Source organism: Papio anubis, chromosome 6, assembly GCF_008728515.1.
Source record: "Papio anubis isolate 15944 chromosome 6, Panubis1.0, whole genome shotgun sequence".
In the NCBI taxonomy this organism is placed as follows: Eukaryota; Metazoa; Chordata; class Mammalia; order Primates; family Cercopithecidae; genus Papio; species Papio anubis.
In genome coordinates, this window is record NC_044981.1 from 127,803,235 (window position 1) to 127,819,444 (window position 16,210).

A 16,210-nucleotide genomic window follows, 5' to 3' on the forward strand; every position below is an offset into this window, starting at 1 on the left:
AACTGAAAATCTGTACCCATTAAACAGTAACTTCCCATTATTTGCTCTTGGTATCCCCTGGTAACCATTCTTCTACTTACTTTCTCTGTGAATTTGCCTGTTCTAGGTTCCTTATGTAAGTGGAATCACACAATATTTGTCTTTTTGTGTCTGGCTTATTTCACTTAGCAAATTGTTTTCATGGTTTGTCCGTGTTGTAGTGTGTATCAGAATTTCATCCCTTTTTAAGCCTGAATAACATTCCATTGCATGTATATACCACCTTTTAAAAATCCATTTATCTGTTGATGCATATTTGGATTATTTCCATCTTTTGGCTGTTATGAATAATGGTGCTGTGAAAACGGATGTACAAGTATCTATTGGGATTCATGCTTTCCTTTCTTTTGGGCATATGCCTAGGAGTGGAATTGCTGGATCATATGGTAATTCTATGTTTAACTTTTGGAGGAACTTCTAAACCATTTTCCACAGGGGCTCTACCATTTTACATTCCCACCAGCAGTGCATAAGGGTTCTTTTTTCTCTACTTCCTTGTCAACACATTAAATAACAAGTTTTCTAGGGGTGAGGTGTGGGAGAGGGATTTTTAAAAATATAATAGGCAAACTAATAGTTGTTAAGTGGTGTCTTATGGTAGTTTTGATTTGCATTTCTCTAATTAGATGCTGAACATCTTTTCATGTGCTTATTAGCCATTTGTATATCTTTGAGAAATGTCTTTTTAAATCCTTTGCACATTTTGAATTAGGTTGTGTTGTTATTAATAGAAATTCTTAATATCATCCCCTATTACATACATGATTTGCAGATATTTTCTCCTATTCTCTAGGCTGCCTTTTCATTCTCTTGATAGTGTCCTTTGCTGCACGAAAGTTTTTAATTTGGTCGAAGTACAGTTTATTTTTTCCTTTGTTGCCTATGTTTTTGGTGTATTCTAGAAATCATTGCCAAATCCAATGTCATAAAGCTTTTGCGCTATGTTCTCTTCTAAGAGTTTTGTTGTTTTTGCTTTTATATTTAAGTCTTTGATCCATTCTCAGTTAATTTTTGTACATATGTAAGGTAGAACTTCATTGTTTTGCATATGGATATCCAATTTTCCCAGCACCATGAGTTGAAAAGACTGTTCTTTCCCTATTGAATGGTCCTGGTACCCTTGTTGAAAACCAATTGACTATGTATTTGTTAATATTTTTAAAATACAGGTTATCTAGATAATTAAGGAAAATAATCTATTTGGCCACCTAACAGGTTATGTAGCCCATTTGAGTTTATAAAACACTAGATAATTTGATTCTCATAACACTACATGAAGTCTAGAATCCCAGCCTTTACCTGAAACCCTTTAGGCCAGTGGTTTTAGAACTCAGAAATGTTAGAACTTTAGAAAGGTAAATAATGCATAAAGTTACACAACAGAAGGGAACAACACTCTAAAATCAAAATATTAATGTTTCTGCACCAGAACTTATTAACACTAACTGAGATAAATTAAGATCTGTACATTGCCTCACTTCAAGTCTGGTTTTGCACTTAAATGGGCTTGTTACAGACTTAGGAAAAAACTTCAGATTTTCAGTCTTTTGGGACTTGGGAATTGCAGATAAGTGATTGTGGACCTGTATTAGTATGGTTCCCATTTGTAGTTAAGGAATTGAACCCTCCGAGAGGTTGTCCTATATGAATAATAAGTGATTAAGCCAGGACTCCTTATTCGTTACCTTTACTCTGAAATCCAGTGCTTTTTTTTCTATTACACTATGCCGCACATTGCTTTGAATTATAGATTACTTTGGTTATATATAATCTGAATTAAAATGTTGAGATAGTGTACAGTCACTTCTCTCTGTTATTTTCGTGTAATAATTTGTTTGAGCTACTATTTGCAAGATACTGAGGAGATAAAAAGACATATGAGACCTAACTTCATGCTGCCACCACCCATCCTTTGTTCACCCTGATTTTACCTGGAATGCACACATAGCTCACCAAGGGTAGAAAGAACTTAATTAGGTTTGTGTGCTTCTGTTCTTTCAAATTTGGCCATGGAGATTGGTTCCAGTTCCTTTGTCACACCTTGGCTAAGCGAAGTGAATCCTACTTGTTTACATAAGTTGTTTGTTACAAAAGAAATGTTTCTTAGATACTTAGACTTATATTTATGTTATGTTGATACTGGTTAAGACCTGAATGCTTTGAATGCACAGAGGTGTTTCTCATCACTTTACCATGCGTTGTGGCAAGTTTTTCACCCCCAGTAGTCAGTTTTTAATTCTTTTGGAATCTTTCTAGTTCTGACTCCTCAAGTGTCATTGAAAAATAAAACCACTTTTGTCTTTTTGGAGTAATGGAGGCTCAGCTGTGCCTTTTTGTTTTGTTTTGTTTTTTTTAAATTGAATGAGTTGGTTTGGAAAGTTCCCAAAGTCTAGGATTGTGCATCTACAGCCCCTCTTGCATTTCTGTTTTCTGAATGTGCAAACTGTTTTGGCTAGGAAATTCCAGAGTAGAAGTGTCAGTGTTTCTACAAACAGCATTAAATGGTCCTTATAAACCAATGAAACTTTGATAGTTCTGATATGTCCTGGGAATTGGTCTTTCCAATACCTCCAAACTGTAGACATATTACACACTTCATGCTTATTGCACACTTATTATTTGAGCGAGGATAGTCAATCAATGTTCTGGTTTGGATTAGGGTGTATCCAAACCTTAGCTTCATCTTCATGAAGCGAAAGGTTCCATTTGTATGATTTCTATAGGCCTCCTTGTAAACTCAAGTGGGAAGAGCTTTCAATTTGTAGTTTCAACTGACATAAGCCTAAAATTCAGCTCTACACGTAGCATCATGGCCACGTTAAATTGCTTAACCTTTTTGATTTTAATTTTCCTTACATATAAAACATGGAAATAATAGCTAATATATAAGACCATCAGTTAACTGAATGCTTGCCATGTGCCAGGCACCACTTTAAAATAACATTATCTGATTTTCCTCATTTCAGTGATAAGGAACCAGAGGCTGGGGATTTTAGGGGTGGAAGATTGTTAAAGAAATTGCGCCAGGCCAGGCACAATGGGTTATGCCTGTAATCCCAGCACTTTGGGAGGCCAAGACAGGCAGATCACCTGAGGTCAGGAGTTCGAGACCAGGCTGGCCAACATGGTGAAACCCCGTCTGTACTAAAAGTACAAAAACTAGCTGGGTGTGGTGTCGTGCACCTGTAATCCCAGCTGCTCTAGGGGCTGAGGTAGGAGAATTGCCTGAACCTGGGAGGTAGAAGTTGCAGTGAGCTGAGATTGCACCACTGCACTCCTGCCTGGACAACAGAGCAAGACTCTGCTTCCAAAAAAAAAGAACTTGCCCCAAAGTTCACACAACTAGAGGTGATTTGAACCCAGATCTGTCTGACTTCAGGGCCTACTCAGCTGCCGCATAAATTAAATAGAACTTATAAATCGTATCATACAATGCTTGTACTCTGTAGTTAAAAATGTTGTTGTCCTTCCTCTTTACCTCTGATTTATTATAATATTCTTATTCAACAATGAATTCATTAATTACTGTGAATATGGTATTATCCCCCTCTCTAATTTGTATGAGACAATTCATATTCATTGAACATCTACCATGGCAGGCACTGTGTCTGATCCTATTTAATTTTCGTCATAACACTATAAAAGCCTACTTATTTTACACTTGAGGAAACTGAGGTACAGACAGATAGAAGAGAAAGAGTTGAGATTCAATCCCAGGTTCTTTCCGTACTACTTATAATAATAAAAATGACAAAAACATTTGTTCTAAATGACGAATTATCTTACTTAATCTTTACAACAACCCTAAGATGTTGTTACCCTCCATCTGTACAGAGGAAAAAGCTGACAGGTTATGCACTGAGCTAAGTTGATACAGCAATTGGTGCGGTAGAAATTTGAAATGCCTCTCATGACTTTTTTCCCCTTAGTAAGTTAAGTAACCACCTGATTAGAGTGGTGGAACTTAGAGGAAGCAACTGGAGATCCTGAAAGACTCCAAGCAGTAGCACTGAATTGAAGATAATTAAGTGTAAGTGCCAAAAGAAAAGGACAGCGATACTATGCAGATTTTTAGTGTTATAATTTTTTTTGTTTTAGGTGCTGTTACACTACCAAACTGTCAGTGAACCCGCCGTTATTAAACGATTGATTAGTGTCTTAAACAAAAGCACGGGTGAAGTCACAAAGAAAAAGCCTAAGTGAGTGTTTTAATACAGAAATGATAAGCAATTTAAGCCAATTTTTTTAAAGATTAGCTCATTTGTGTAGTATTTCTCTTTGTGGTAAGTGAAACCCATTTTTAATTGTTCTAGAAATTATTTTTTTCAAGGACTAGATTAAAACAAACATAAAAACAAGCAAGTATTTAAGCTTTTGTTTAGATATGAATGCTAGATATAATTTCTATTATGTGTGGTGGTGGAGGATGTGAATTATAAATAAACGTAAATATAAGCTTATATATGTGTGTACATTTCAAGCCATAGATACTGATGATGTGAAAATAAGGGCATTTCAAAAACCAGACCTACGTTTTAAAAAGTATGTCTAGACACTGGTTCCAAATTTCTACTGCGTGTTTAACTTTCTTGTCACCTCCTTAATAAGATCATTCCCTACGCTAAGCTAAGAAGAAAGTAATCTACACACTCTGTAGTGCCTGCTCTTTTCCCATCTGGAAAGTTTTTTTTTTTGTTTTGTTTTTTTTGCTCAAAGTCCACGTGGAACCTTAAGTTGAGGTGATCAGCATCCTGTTGGGCCTGCTGATTAGCATTAATGTCCAGGCCTAGGTGTGACACTTTCCCTTTGGCTAGGACAAGATTGGGATTTTTTAAGTACTTCCTCATAAACTAAGTATGTAAATAAAAACAAAATACAAGACTAGAGATGAATGTTACAAAATAGATTTCTTGGCCGGGCATGGTGGCTCATGCCTGTAATCCTAGCACTTTGGGAGGCAGAGGCAGGCGGATCACCTGAGGTCTAGAGTTTGAGACCAGCTTGGCCAACATGATGAAACCCTGTCTATACTAAAAATACAAAAATTAGTTGTGTGTGGTGGCTCACAACTGTAATCCCAGCTACTCAGGAGTCTGAGGCAGGAGAATCCCTTGAACCCGGTGGGCGGAGGTTGCAGTGAGCGATGATCGCGCCACTTCACTTCAGCCTGGGCAAAAGAGTGAAACTCCATCCCCCCCGAAAAAAAAAGAAAAAAAAGATTTCTTACCCTAATCCAAGTTAAGGCTAATTGCAATTTGGTTTGGCTGCTTTAGCTTTGGGGTTTCCCTTCCAACGTCTTTTCCAATAACATCCCAAGTCCCCTTTTTTCTGTCCTTGGTGTTCCTCATCTTTTATACCTGCAGAAGAGGCCAAACGTGGGTAGTGGGTTAATAGGCTGACTGCAAGTGGAAGAGGAAATCTTACATTGCTCTAAACCCTTGCCTGTTTCACTGTTAGGAGGAAGGGCTACTTTACCTCTCTTCTAAAGGTAGATCTTTATATTTAACCTGAGTCTTTAGCTTCTGGCATGAGTGTTTGCCGTAATGTTCTGAGAAACACGATATAACTATACGACTAACATTTCTTGAGGACCACTATTTTTTAGGTTGTATTGTGAATGCTTTCACATGATGTATATTCTTAGCAGTCCTGTGAAGCATCTAGCAAGTGACACAAAGCTCAAGTGATAGAGGCAGGATTCTAACCTAGTCAGTTGGTTTACATAACTTACATTCTTTTGTTCAGGAGCCAGGTTGTTTGACCCAGACAATTGATACAGAATTTTCAGTCTGAAATTGGCTCATCATATATAATCCTGAGTCTTCCCCTCCATGCTTCTGCTACAAAATCCTAGCTCAATGATGGTAGAGTTTAACATATATTCTCATGTTTGTGTTCCCTGTCACCTTATTTGTAGCTTTATCCTTTTATTTTGCACAGCTGTTTGGCTTTTCCCTTTCATTCCTGTTCAGGTACGTTGTAGGCTCTTGATTATGCAGTATGGAATTTAATATTTTAGAAACTAAATTAGGAACAAGCCATGTATGTATTAGATGCTCTCCTTCCTAAGGAATGAGCTTAAGCCTGAAATTGTCCGAAACCGATATTTGGAATTTTTGGTGTATTTTTTTAGAATCTTCTTTTAGTCTGTCTGCCCCTGAACTAATCTTTCAAAAGGAGAGTTTATGATTTCTGTCCACTATACTTCTAGAGTACATCAAAATTAAATTAGAAAACAATTCCAAAATGTCCCTTTTTAGGTTCTGCCTCTCTCACTAAGTCTGAGCAGGACCTACCCTAGAGATTTTTTGTTTACTTATTTTTATGAAACCATTTACAGTCTGATCCATGCCCAGTCTTCCTTCATATTTTACAAGTATCATATTGTGGAAAAGCTACTTATGTGATTTTTGTCCTGAACTCTGCTAAGGAACTATTATTCCTGTGTGGGGAAACAGAGAGATTGCTTGATTGATTGTCCTCTTTACAGATAACTTCCTAATACACATTCCCCAAATTACAGTTTTACTAGGAAAGACATAGGGCATTATATTCCGCTTTGCAAATACTTTTTTCATAGAAATAAGCCTTAGTATAATTTTCTTTATTAGATAATTGAACTCACTTTCTTGAGGGAATGGAAGAAAAAGCATTTCTTTCATGAGGAGGGGCCCTAAGCATTTTAGGCTATGGTGGTCCTGTAAGGGATAGAGTTATATTTGGAAGACTGGTAAAAATGAACTACCTAATGTTTCTTAAATCTAGAATTACTCCTCATTTCTTTCAACTAAAGCAGAAAGTCCAAAGACATATATTTTTATTCAAAAAATATTTTTCTTGGTTTTGAAAGACACAGTTGATATGTTGGTTAAATGTGAAATATTTGTTTTTCAGGTTATCATTATTACGTTTATTCATGTCTATCATATATTCATTTGTTCTTTTTTTTGTCTGAATAGGTTTTTGACTAAAGGCCAGAATGCATTGGTAGAGCTGCAGACACAAAGACCAATAGCTCTTGAGCTGTATAAAGACTTTAAAGAGCTGGGGAGGTTCATGCTACGTTACGGTGGATCTACAATAGCTGCTGGTGTTGTCACTGAGGTATTTTATTTTAAAGTGACTCATTATATATCCATAGTTATGATGCCTTTTCCTTTTTACCTTTTAGGAATGAAAAGAAAGCATTGAGGGAATGAAAGAAGAAGCATTGATGAGGAGAGGCCTTACGCATTTTAGGTTGTAGTGGTCCTTTAAGGGATAGAGTTATATTTGGAAGATTGGTAAAATCTTCAATGAGATTTTATGGCTTAAAGGAAACACAGTTATGCTATTAGAATAAAAAATTAGAGTTTATATTAAATTCTAATTGCTGGAGAAAATAGCCAGAAATGAACCAGAAAATTTCAGTGATTTAATTTCTTCTACATTATCATAATTAATATGAATCTTATGAATATTGTATTTTAAAGGGTACTTCATTACTCCACATGATTGTTTTCTGCCTAAAACTAGTTCATTTAATTGGATATAACACACTCTTTAAATTGCATCCAAAGTGAGTTACACGTATTATGAAAGGTCTTTCTTTTAAATTGCTAAAGCACCAAGAAACTCTATATACATCATTTAAGTAAAATGCATATGGAAGGCGGTGTGGGGTGGAGGTGAAGAAAACAGCTTTCAGAGTTACACTGCCCGTTTGTGTTCTTGCTACACCAACTTTTAGCAGCATAAATGCATTTCTTCTTCAATTTACCTCCTTCAGTATAAAAATAGGATAATAGAATCTACCTCCTAGAGTTGTTGTGAAATGAAATGATAACGTGCAAAGAACTCAGCACAGCAGTCGGCACATACGAAGCATCCAATATGGTAGCTGATGTCATCAACATCACATTTAATCTATCAAGGAATTCTTTCTAAAAGAGCATTCTGAAAATAAGATAGAGTTGTTTGTGGAGAATAATGGAGAGAGTATAGTAAATTGCAGAAATAGCATGACTAGGAAAGGAAGAAAGTTGCAGAACAAAGAAAAAGATTTTATCTTGATATAATAATTCTTTCACTGTAATTTTCCCGTTGTTGTTCTTATAATGTGATTGATTAAATGATAGCAAATGTCTTTTTTTTTTGCTTTAACAGATAAAAGAATGATGGGTCAGAATTTCTGCCGTGTTTCCGGATACAGTGAAATAGCTAACCTCTGTTTCAAAGAATCCAGTCATTAAGTCAAAGGAACAATGTGCAATTGATATTTTTTTGGATGAGAGGAAAAATTAAAGCTAAAATTAGCTGCAAAGAAGTATTAATAATCACCTCTGTAAAAATTATAAGTTGCCAGCTGGCAAAGAAAGGCTAATGTTAAAAACAACTTTCCCTTTGAAATGTTAGTAAATGGATTTACTTCGCTGAGATTTATGGCAAGTGTCAAAAATAGTATCCGAAGATACTGAATCATCATGAAATGAACTCTACTTCTGGCCAAAGCACAATGTATTTGCAGTTTTCTCTTTTGATTCAATTATACTGCACATGTTTTAAGGAAAAGTAACTTAATTGGGTTTTTCAGGCAATTGATATTTGACCTAAGCTTTTTTTTTTTTTTTTTTTTTTTTTTTCCAGTTAACGCTAAGAAAAGATTTGGGGAAGGTTATAATAAAGGTATTTTGTGGTGACCATAAGAATGTCCCTCCCCAAACAAGTAAACTTGTTAAAGTTTAGTTTGGAATTAGTGGAAGCTGTTCCTTTGAAAGCCAAGATATTATTTAAGTTGTAAAGCCAGCTAATAAAATGCCTTAGTTTGAGCATAATACAAACTGTGTTTTGTTCTTCAGACATTTATGAGATTCTCTAGACATTTATGAGATTCTCTGCCACTAACATTAAATATGATTTAGGGGTTTTGTGGGATCTTTTCCACCTAAGAGTTTCCTAGCTCTGTCACATGAATTATTTTTTATCCTAATGGCAGATCCAATTTCATCTCATCCATTTTTTTAACCATAACTTGCTTTTCCTATTCTCACTTTTAGAATTACACCTATGATGGCCCTGTCTTTATCTTGCTTGCCTTATAAATTATAAGTCCCCTGTGAGTAAGTAAGAGTCATATTTTTCTTTAAGGTTTCAACAACAAACCCCAAAGTTTACTTATTTAAAAACAGGTATTCGTTGAGGTGCCTCCTGGGTGCAAGGAGCTTTAGAGTAGATTTTGACCTCAGCTGAACCTGGAACTCTGATCTAATAGACTATTTATGATAAGCCTTTTTTTTTCTTTTTTTTTTTTAATTAGAAAGCAGTGTGATTTGTATATTGATGGCTTAACATATACAACAGCATTTCTTTTCCCCGCTCCTTTTCATGAACCTGACATTTTGAACATAAGCAATAACATCCATATGGTAAAGTAGGCAGATTATACATGTGCTGCTTAGTGGATGATTACCAAGTGAACACACTTGGTATGTTTCTTTACCAAAATACATGTGTAGTTGTCACTTCAGAGTAAATTCACTGAGTTAAGAAACTTTTATTTATATATTAATATTAATCAGGAATTTAACAGATACATGTGACAGAAATCTAACTTCAAGTGACTTAAGCAGCAAAGAAAAATTTTTGAATGACATAACTGAGAAAATTAGAGGTAACTCTAGGTTTGATTCAGTTTAAATCGAGCAGCTCACCCAATGTTAGCAAGGACTCATCTCTACTCTGCCTTCCTTAGTGCTGGTTTTGCCCTCAAACTCTATACAGAACTCTTAGCCGGGCACGGTGGCTCACACCTGTAATCAAAACACTTTGGGAGGCTGGGTCGGGAGGATAGCTTGAGCCCAGGAGTTTGAGACCAGCTGAGGCAATATAGTGAGACCTTGTCGCTACAGAAAAAATTTAACAACAGATCAGCTGGGTGTGGTGCCACATGCCTGTAGTCCCAGCTACTCAGCAGGCTTGGGTGGGAAGATCACTTGAGCCCAGGAGGTCAAAGCTGCAGTGAGCCATGATTGCATCACTGCAGTCCAGCCTGGGCAGCAAAGCAAGACCTTGTCTTCAACAAATAAAAAACCTCTCCTGTAATGCCAGGTTCTTGACAGGATGTGATAATTCCACACTTACATCCTCAGATCTTCCATCCAGGGCAAGGACAGACTAAAAGAGCATATATTTTCCAGAAATCCTAGAAACATCTCATCATTGACTCTGATTGAATTTTATTTATTAATAATTCCCTAGGATATCCTGTGTTTGAGTGTGAAGTAAGTATCACACAAAGCATATAGCTAACAGTTGTGGGAAGATTGGAAATTCAGGGTGCTGTTAGGAAGGGGAAATGGATTGAGGTTTAAGGTAGGGGGAGTAAAAACAAGAAACCATCCACTCTGTATATTATATAAGACCATGATCGAATTAAGAATTTTAGTTTACAATTTAGCATAAACAAATAGTAGTAGTAGAAATTAATGCATTTATTCATTCCTTCTCCAATAGTATTTAAGTACAATCTTTTTTTTTTTTTTTGCATTTTATTGATGATTGATTGTGGTTGAAGGGAGTGGTGATATTATTTCAAGGATTCACTGTGTGAGAACACTGTTGGTAGTGGAAGACTGGAGTTAATTAAGTGACAAAGAGGTAGAGCAGGCACGCCCAAGCTTGTTTATGCTCTGATTTCCTCACCCTGTTACCTTCATCCATAATTTATAGTACATCCATTTTGTGTCATTTTGCTTCAGGTATTTCTTGTCCTGACTCTTCTTTTTTATGATTTTACTGTTTCTTCACACTAATGGCTTTGTCCTCTGACTTTGACTCTTTGTGAGATTCTACTGAGCAGTTAACCTCTAGGATAATGTGGCTTGAACACATTACAGAACCGTGTTTTGACTTGTTAGTAGTATTCACACATTCATGACATTTGAACCTCTCTACTGTGAGAAATGTTTTAGAGACCAGTTTCTAGGCATAGCTGTTTTTTCTCCTGTGAGTATGGAAATCAATACTTTAACCGTTGTTAAAATGCAATCATAGTGACTTCAGAAAATTTGGAAAATACAGAGAAGAATAAAATTAACCCACAGTTCTATCACCTAAAGGTAACTGCTGCCAATGTTTTCATGTATTTCTTTTGTGTCTCTCCAATGCATTTTTTTACATAGTTGTGAGCATTAGCCAAGTTATTTTCATTTTATTATGTAATCAATTTTTTCAATAGAATTATTAGAGGTATTTTTTATTGATATAAAAATAACAATTACAGATCCTGATGTGCAGAAATTAGTCAAAATTATACAGTTTCCAAAAAATCAAGACAAGTAGGCCCAGTACAAACTACTTAATCGTCTTCTAATTTCCCTCTAAAATATTTATAGAAATGCGTAAGAGAAAAACATTCATCCTTTCCTCACTAATTATGAGCCTGCCATATTCCAGGCACAAGAGAAAGCTGTCCGGCTTGAGTCTTAATAGGGCTGATAGTCCAACCAGGGGACAGGATATCATAGAGAGATAATTCGAAACTTTACGACTGGGGAGTAGGTGATGGTAGAAAATTCTGCAGCAAACGTCTGTTGATGCTCATCATTTGTTGATGTCATCAAAGATCACCAGGGCATAATTGTAATCAAAATCAGTTTTTATTGATGCTTGCTGCAGCAAGAGAGACTGCACACCACTGGGGTCTATAGGTGCTTCTCAGTGGGAAGGTGTAAGGAGGGGCTTGCTAAGAATTTGAGCACATGTAGCTAATTTTAAGGAGGGCTGAAGCAAGCACGGGTTTCTTCTGGATTGAGTGAGTGCTGTCAGAAAGTGGGAGTGATTTTGCAATTGGGTATCTTAATTTTTGTGTTGTGGATGGGAGGAAAGGAAAGAAGCAACAGTCATCCATGTTAGCCACAAGAAGAGGTTGGCTATTTATGGTTTGCACAGTGACTTTGTTTTTGTCTGTGCTCAGGCATGATTACAGTATCTCATTTTATCCGGATTACAGTGACCTCATCTGATGTTAGAGATTTGAGAATTGTGAAATGTTCAGCAGGAGAACACCACCACATAGTGTGAATGCTAGGTCAGAAGCTGCTTTTTCACACCGAAACCATTTAAGTATGTACAAGTAAGTTAATAGTGTAAATGTAGATGTAAAATACAATGCAAAACAAAATAATGAAGTAAGTGAATTAAATTATTGTGCCAAATATGGGGATATGAAATAGGGAAAGAAAAGCATTAAATTACTTATAGTCCATAAAGGGACTACATTATTTTGTTATTCTGATAATCCCATAAAACAAAGTTTTAAGAATGTTTACAGTAACCACGAGTGGAATTAGTGAAACTATTCATATCAATGCAAAAAAAAAAAAAGGCAAAGAAACTAAGTCTGTACAGCAAAAGATGGAAAGGAAACAAGAAAATTAAATGAAGACAAAGGTTGTGATCATTACAATAAATGAAAATAGGTTTTTATCTTTAAAATGTAGACTCAAACTGCAAAGCTAATGATATGCCATCTACAAAATATTCCTATTTTGTAAATAAAACCATAGATTTAAAGAAGAAAGGGCACAGGTGTACTGGGGAGACAAAAATAACTGTGATCTGTTGGATGTCTACCATGTGCCAAGCAATTTTCATATACTCACTAACATGACATATCTATAATTATTACTATTAACCTCAGTTGACAGATAAGAAGACTAAAGCCCAGAGGGATTACTAAAAACTAGTAAATAAATTATGGAAACATGATTTGAATTTAGATGTAAGTCTGACTGAGGCATATTCAAAGACACTACACTGCCTCTCCAGAAATCAGGAGTAGCAATATTAACACTGGACTAAGAATTTAAAGCAAGTAAAAAGAAAATTAAGGTAAGAGAATTTCATATTAATAACAAGTATAATGCACAATAAAGCTGTACCAAATGACATAAAAATGCATAATGAAATTTAGACATTAAAAATTAAAGGACATAATTACAATTATTGAGGAATTCTCATAGCTCTGCCTTATAGATAATGTAAACAAACAAGGTCATAGAGGACTTAAACAGCAAAGCAGAAAAAATGAACATACGTAAAAAGAGAATGTACTGTTACAAGTTTCCTTCAAGAATTGGATAATGAGCAGTGATAACACTGCTCTTGAAGAGTTACGTTATAAAGTGAACTCAGTGGATCAGACTATAGATATGGGAGTTGTCTTTTAGGTTTGGAATCATTTAAATGGACTACAGATATTGGAATTACTGGTTACAGAATATAAAATAGCTGGCTAAAATATTTAAATATGTAATATTTCCTTATAAGAGGTGAGTAAATAAGAGACTATAAAATGACCATATGTGTTTTAAAATCAAACATAATGTTTAAGTGTGAAATATATAATTGAAACTAAAAACTATTTAGATTAAACAGATTAGATACAGCCAAAGACAGAATTAGTAGCTGGAAGCATAGATCAGAGAATTTACCCACAATAAGATAAAGATGAATAAGTTCATGCGGAATGGAGACTAGAATGAGAAGGTATATATTATATAAAATTAAAGTTTTAGAAAGTGGGAATACAGAGAATGGATGTACAATATCAAAAAATATAGCTGTAAAATTTTCCAGAATTGATGGAAGACGTGAATTCACAAAGAGAAGCAATACAACATATTTCAAGGATGGTAAATAAAAAGAAATCCACTTTTAAGTACATTTTAGTGAAACTGCGGAATACTGAAGACAAAGATTCTAAAATTGGTCATAGAGAAAAGTCAAATCTACAAAGGAACAGGAATTAACAACGAAATGGAAAACAAAAATAGCAAGTTATCTGCAAAGAGTTAAAGAAGGTCTGTGCCATTCATAAGAGGGCTTAGTTATCCATGGAATCTTGAGAAAGGTTCACAGCAACAAATGCTATTCATTCAAAGCTCTGTCTCTCAGTCTGTTCCAACTGCTATAGCAAAATACCCTAAATTACCCAGGTCATTTATAATAACAGCCATTTATGTCTTAACATTCTAGAGGCTGGGAAGTCTAAGATCAAGACACCAACAGATGTGGTATCTGGTGAGGGCTCTCTGCTTCAAACATGACATCTCTTGCTGTGTCCTCACATGGCAGAAGGGACAAACCGTGTTCACATGAGGCAGAAGAGCTGAAGGGACAAACTTGCTCCCTCAAGTGCTTTTATAAGGACACTAATCTCATGCATGAGGATGGAGCCCTCATGGCCCAATCTTGTAATTAAAAGGCCTCAACTCTTAATACTGTTACATTGGGAATTAAATTTCATCATGAATTTTGCAAGGACATAAATATTCAAATGATTGCACTCTGTCCAGAAAGGAAAGACTCCCTGGCTCCCTTGGCCAGGCCAGGCCCAATTAGGAGATAGATACATAACTCTGAGCTAGATTCAAATACTGCTGAATTTTGATTTGTCTGATGTCTCTTCTGGTTCCTTGTTGTTCCTTTAACTTTTACTGAGCTGCATAAGTTCTGCTGAAGGTAAGAATAAATGTGCTGAAGTTTGATTGTTTGGCAATTCAAGTAGTTTAATTAGAGGAAGGGAATGTGCCAGGAATGAGGACACAAGAATCTGGGGGTTTTCTGATATACTTCTCATCGTATATAAATAAATTGGAATTTGGGTGTTAAATATTAACCTCTTGAGTTTAGTTAAACGAGCCTATTCTCAGTATATTGACAAATTCAGATCCCAGAGCCTATAAGCCAGATATCAAACCATGGTAATTTCAGCGAAATACTGTTGATGCCCCGAGAGCCTCCTGCATGACAGCATACTGACATTTTCATCTGAGGAGTTTTACCTGTGGCCAGACTTATTTCCTTAAACACCTTCTAAAATGTTCATTTACAAAAATTGAGTAAAGTATTCTTAGTGATGAAGAAAACCCCAGGTTATCAAAAGCATAATATTCAAATGTTCTGTATATTAAAATGAGTTTTTAGAAATACTTTAGTCATGGGACGTATAAAAGACACTCTTCTAAATAACCTAATTTAGAAAATTTAAGATTATTTTCAAAAATGAAAGTGAGACTACTTATTAAAGCTTCAGATAGCTTTATACTGACGATAGTTTTCTTTTTGTTTTGGCTGCCAGGAGGCTGACAGCCAAATTTGAGGCCCCAAACTGTACAGGATCTTAGGCATTTTGTAAACTACCCGTATCCCTGGCTTTATCTTGTTTGTGAGCACTTCTTTTTCATTCTTCCTAATATTTTCTCCACCCCCAACCTATTATAATGTATGTGTTTTTATTTCTGTAAGTCATCTCAAATCATTTGTGGAATACAAAGTAATAGAAATAAATCAGCAAAGTAAAAATTTTTAAAAATGTGTATAACACATATACCTATGTATTACATGTGTATACAACAAATGTATTTTACATATATGCATGTGTATATGTGTATATATTTGTATGTAATGGAAACAAAGCAGTATATCCTTAAATATTTTTTACTATAGGCCTATGGGAAAACTAACTTAAGAAACATTTAACTAAAAACCTAGAAAAGAAACAGAATGACTGTCCTTAGGAAATATACCCATGAGTCCATACCAATATGAATAAATGATTGAATACATAAAAGGAGATTGAATACATAAGAAAGGGGAAATGAAGAGACAAATCTCCCTTGTAAAACCATTTCAAATAATTTATGTAGATAAATCATGTAGATCAATCATAATTTATGTAGATAATCATACCTTCATGGAGGTAGAACGTAACACTCCACTCCTCATGTGTGGGGCTGAGCCTAGTGACTTCTTTCCAAAGAGTACGGTATGGAAAAAGCAGTGAAAAGAATTTTATAATGGAAAAACCTGACAAGTACTTCTTCAGCCAGGTGATCAAGGTTAACATCAAGAGTGATGTCATGTTGATTATACGTACCAAAACATATGTATGTATAATAATGTGAAGATGGCACTTTTTCTCTTTGTTCTTCCTCCTAAAAACTCACAACACCTCTCTAATCATGATAAAAACATCAGGCAAATTTTAATAGAGGAGCATCCTACAAAATTCTTGGCCAATACTCATTAAAACTGTGAAGGTCATAAAACATTAAGAAAAATCTGAGAAACTCATTGCCATGAGGACGTAAGGAGACATAAGCAAGTGTAATGTGGTGTCATGAGTGGG

At 35.3% G+C, this 16,210-nt stretch overlaps 1 protein-coding gene across 3 annotated transcripts in view; it reads left to right on the forward strand.

Annotated features, from left to right (window-relative positions):
- HBS1L (HBS1 like translational GTPase) overlaps window positions 1-12,402 on the forward strand; it is a 91,675-nt gene extending 79,273 nt beyond the window's left edge. For 2 of the 3 annotated variants that reach the window (XM_021937832.2, XM_021937833.2), the window contains 3 exons: window positions 4,138-4,238; window positions 6,999-7,143; window positions 8,185-12,402. In XM_021937832.2, the coding sequence (XP_021793524.1) occupies window positions 4,138-4,238; window positions 6,999-7,143; window positions 8,185-8,196 (258 nt within the window). In that variant the 3' untranslated portion in view covers window positions 8,197-12,402. The remainder of the gene's footprint in view (window positions 1-4,137; window positions 4,239-6,998; window positions 7,144-8,184) is intronic. The other variant, XM_031667408.1, reaches the window with a different exon arrangement.
- Window positions 12,403-16,210: the final 3,808 nt, after the last annotated feature.